Below are 4,714 nucleotides of genomic sequence, written 5' to 3' on the forward strand. Positions count from 1 at the left end.
TTATGGCTCAACTCCAGGTGTTATGAGTGATATCAGAGTGTATGTAGTGGATGAGAAGAGTGTTTAATGAGGAGCTCTGTGGAGCAGTAAAATCTATCAGATCTCTCCATCACAGAGAGAGGAGAAGCAAGAGGGAGGCAGTGTGTTATAAGGATTTCCCTCCATAAACAGTTCTACCACAAAAGCTGCAGTGAAATCCCCCAGTGCACTTTTCTTCCATATTGCTACGGCCTCTTAGCCCCTAGAACTCCCACAGTTTCACATGAACACATCCTTTAACACCACACAGCAGGTTTCTACTCCAATTTATCACTATAACAATGATCTGGAAGCCTGACAATAAAAACCTACACTTTTGAGACTTGTGCTGTACATCCTTCATTCAATATCAGGCACTTAAATGGACTTTTTAATTTCCCAAATGGGTTTAAGTGAGAATAACTGTACCGCTGACATGGGTGTACAAACCGCTGAATCCACAATGTTAATGACTAAAAATTGTGTAAGGCGAAAAATCATAGCTCGGTTTATTTTATTCAAATGGGAAAATGAAGAAAATGTTAATAAAACCGAATAAAATAAAAAAATCTCTGGAAATATGCTTATTCACTGCCAAGTATTTGACCAAACGACCACTTTTTAAATATGAGGGCATCAGGAGGTGGTTAGCTTAGCTTAGGATAGACTTTTTGGACATTCTTACACTCATTCTGGCAGAAGCAGACTCTTCCCTCTCATTTGCAGCATTTCTGCAAAGTTGAGCAAGCGATCTCTTCTCTGTTGGCACGCAGACATGTTCATTTAATCCAGCCATTCCCACCCTTGGCTCATTTTGAACAATTTTAGCTTTCCCACACGATAGCTACCACTTTTGACAAGATATAGGATACTTTTCAGAATAAAAAATAATATGAATTAAGAATAATGTGGATAAAAATGTAAATGTTTATTTATAACTTCCCTGCAACAAAAGAATAAATATATGTATGAACATAACCACCAAGATATCACACATCACTTTTTGAAGCCTTGTGTTGTTTTGACTTTGTGAAATTAACACTTGGAGCTTGATTTGAGCATTTTGCCCACCCCGAGTTCAATCTTTGAAAAAACAAAAGCATATTATTGGTAAGGGATGGATGTGACAGAGAAACCGCCTACAAACATGTACCGACATGTCAATCTTAAAGTAGCAAAGTCTTGAGCTAAGCTTTGTTGGATTTCACTTCCACTGAGCCAGTTGTTGAAATTACTGAAAAATCAGTGACAACAGGTCTATTGGATGGTGAAACATTGTCAGTTTGTATGGAGGAGTTCAGGAGAGAAATGCTATATCTGTCTGTGAAACAAGGTGAAGGCTTCGTCATGGTTGGTGCTGGATTCAGGCCAGTGAAGAATTTGTCAAAATAGATGAAGTCATAAAGGTAGAAAAGCAAAGTCAAATTTGGATCCACATTGCAAAACCATCTGGAAAATGCCAGCGATCCCAAACACACTGCCAATAGAGCAAAACCATACCAGGACAGAAAAACAAACAGTGGAAGACTATCAGTCATGGACTGGCCTCTCCAGAGCCTGCACCGCAACACTATTTACTCACCCAACCATTGCAACACTATTAAATCCATTTGAGCTGAAATATTGACATTTCGATGAGTCTTTGCTTTCAGCATTGCCATAATTTCATTGATTATCACTGGTTGCTTTACACTTACAACATTGTATTACGCTGAAAGACACAGTAACTTGATTTAATGGCATTTCTGGTATTGCAGTGTAATCCAAAAATAATATTACATTACTACACGTAATTTTCTCATGTAATGTATTATAAATTTCTTTGTAGTTAATTTATTGCACATATTTAACAAATAAATAAGAAACTATCACCACTATTCCATAACAAATACAATTAATTTGAATGACTTGTCACTGACATTCACCTTGAAGCACTGCAGCACTGTATTTTTATAATATATGTGTGAGTTAGGGTAACGGTATCTTCTCTCTGCACACTGTCAGACGATGAGACAGACCCTGAGGCCTCTGAGTTCGATCTGGGTACCAAGATCAAGGCACCCAAAGATGTGATGCTCGAAGAGCTCTCCCTCCTCACGAACAAGGGGTCCAAGATGTTCAAGATGAGGCAGCAGAGAGTCGAGAAGTTCATTGTGACCAACGAGAACATGGTGACTGTGTATATGAGGCGCTAAGTGTTTGTGTTGTCTATATATGTTTGTGATCTGATAAGATTATATCCTCTGTATTTTTAAATATATTTCAGCAGAACCTTCAGAACCTGATTATGTCCCCTCCCCCTGTGCCTCCAAAGCCTGAGATGCCAAAGGAAGAAAGTATGATCACAGAAATTCTCTTTTCACTATTTGTGATGCCTTCCTTCTGTTAAAAGTATGCATGTCATATCTGTGGTGCTCACCTCTTTCCTCCCCATTCCTGTATGTCCCAGTAGTGAAGGAGACTGTGGATGAGGAGGTGGAGAAGCAGAAGAAGAGGAAGGACTATGTACGCACCTACATATCCCCATGGGAACGGGCCATGAAGGACAATGAGGAGCTGAAAGCCACGATGAAGCCTTGCATGCCTGGACCCATCCAGATACACCCAGACCTACATCAGTACAAGAGCTTCAACAGGTACTGTATTACTGAATGACTATTCAAGTATATAATGACAACAACACCCAGTGCTTTATCCCCTTAATCATGAAGCAGTGAATAGTTTCCTACTTCCCATCTGTTTCCATGGCTTTACTCACCACAGACACAGCCTTTACTTGCTGTATAACATTCCTGATATTTCAAAATGTACTTTAACACTTACCACTGAGCAACATTTGGTCCCCGATGTCATTATCTTAATCTTATTTGAACCATGGATCTCAGTACATTGTAATACAGTTAATAATTCTTGCACAGCTGTGTCCTCTGTGATTAGTAATGGACCTGATTATGCAATCAATCTCGGATGTATAATAAGAAAACAGGCCCCTGGAAACAAATATGTAAAAGTCCCTCATACATGGGAGAACTGATGAGAATGGATCCTATGTCTTTGCGTCTTGTGAAACTTTTAAATCTCTGTTTGGTCATTGAGAGGCTTCTTGAAATTAGTTTAAAACTCTTTGAGGTTGTATTGAGAGTCTCAGGTGTTGTTTTGTCACTATTTGATGTTGATGTTAGTTTGAGACTCTTTGAGGTTGTTTTCAGACTAAGGTTGTTCTGAGACTCTTTGAAGTTACTTTGAGACTCATTGAGGTTGTTCTCCAACTCCTTGAGGTTAGTTTTGGACTTTGGCTATTTTGGATCTTGTTACATGCCAGCAGGCTTGGCTTGATTTTCTCATTTTACTTGAGTGTGAATGACTTCTCCCTTTTAGTATTTAGTGTCTCTATGTATATTTGTCCTCTATCTATGCCTGTATGTTGGTGCAGACATAGATAGGGATAGTTGTCCTTTTGCCAATCGGCCCACATTTCAACAGGTTTGAGCCAAATGTTGCAGAGTTGAAGTTACAGTGAACTTTAGCTTAGCTGTCATCGATTCTCCCATGCAGGAGGCCTTTTTACATATTTGTGTCCAGGAGCCTGTTGTGTTGTAATACAATCAAGGTTTATTGCTTATTCAGACCCATTAGTAATGGCAAAGGATACAGCTGCTCTTATGGTGCTTCGAAAGAATTATAAACAGTATTGCAATGGACTGAGATCCAGGGTTCAAATAAGATTAGGATAATGACATCTGGGGCAAAATGTTTGCTCACAGTTAAGCAGAAAACTAAATTTCTAAATGTTAAAGATGCTGTTTAGTAGGTAAAATCTACATCTCTGCTGAGTTTGATAAAACCAGTAAATTTCAATGAGGTGCTGACACGGCTCTGCATTGAAGTAAGAGAGGTTTTATTAGCAGTTGTGCTGATGTCTTTGTCATAGTTTAGTTGACTGTGTGGCAGAGGTACACTCTGACATGAGGATCCTCACCTTACCACTCTCTAAGCTAGTAATTCTTTCATTCAGTCAGCAAAATATGTTGTGTGGAATGAGTATGTCAACCTTAAAAGAAAATGGGGTTTTTTTTGGGGTTTTTTTTGCATTTTGTGTTTGAAAGTTATTAATTTGGAAGTTACTTTACTGTACTGCTTAACACCAAAAATACTTGTCATCCTTTTTCTCCTTAGGATGGCACTGCCATACGGCGGTTATGACAAGGCATCCAAGTTGCTGACCTTTGAGCTTCCAGAGCTCAATGTTGCCACCGAGGAGCCTGAACCTCTGCCCACACTGCAGCCTGACATTCGCTCGCGCCCCTCGTTCAACCGCACGCCCATCGGCTGGGTCTGCAGTGAAGACAATTCACACATCCACACAGATCTCGAGATCCCCTTTGACGGAGAGACAGATGACCTGTGATGAGCTTTTAAATTTGCAGCACCTAATAACTCACAAGTCCAGTGAGAACTCCCAACATGTACTTTAATTGTAAAAAAAAATAAACAAACATAAATTATTAAAATTGATGTGATGGAACAGGACAAATTATCTCCCCTGCTCTACTGTGTGCTGTCTTAGCTTTTAGCCTTTAGCCTTTACATCTTCACCTATGAATGTCTGTGACTTTTGAGATACTGTGAGACCTAAAACAGACAAACACTCTGCACTCTTAGAACAATTTATGCAATAAACTTCCCCTTTAGAGAA

General features: G+C 39.3%; 1 protein-coding gene across 1 annotated transcript; it reads left to right on the forward strand.

Annotated features, from left to right (window-relative positions):
- Window positions 1–421: 421 nt before the first annotated feature.
- On the forward strand, window positions 422–4,714 carry myoz1b (myozenin 1b). The gene is made up of 5 exons (XM_013915064.1): window positions 422–431; window positions 2,023–2,189; window positions 2,285–2,354; window positions 2,471–2,654; window positions 4,195–4,714. The coding sequence occupies exons 1-5, from the start codon at window positions 422–424 to the stop codon at window positions 4,424–4,426; spliced, it is 663 nt and encodes a 220-aa protein (XP_013770518.1). The 3' UTR covers window positions 4,427–4,714.

The sequence above is a fragment of the Pundamilia nyererei genome, unplaced genomic scaffold, assembly GCF_000239375.1.
Source record: "Pundamilia nyererei isolate P.nyererei 1_Seehausen unplaced genomic scaffold, PunNye1.0 scaffold00253, whole genome shotgun sequence".
Classification (NCBI taxonomy): Eukaryota; Metazoa; Chordata; class Actinopteri; order Cichliformes; family Cichlidae; genus Pundamilia; species Pundamilia nyererei.

Coding starts and splice junctions, on each gene's coding strand:
- myoz1b (XM_013915064.1), top strand. Junction 2,190..2,284: donor TTGTGACCAACGAGAACATG/GTGACTGTGTAT, acceptor AATATATTTCAG/CAGAACCTTCAGAACCTGAT. Junction 2,655..4,194: donor CAGTACAAGAGCTTCAACAG/GTACTGTATTAC, acceptor TTTTCTCCTTAG/GATGGCACTGCCATACGGCG.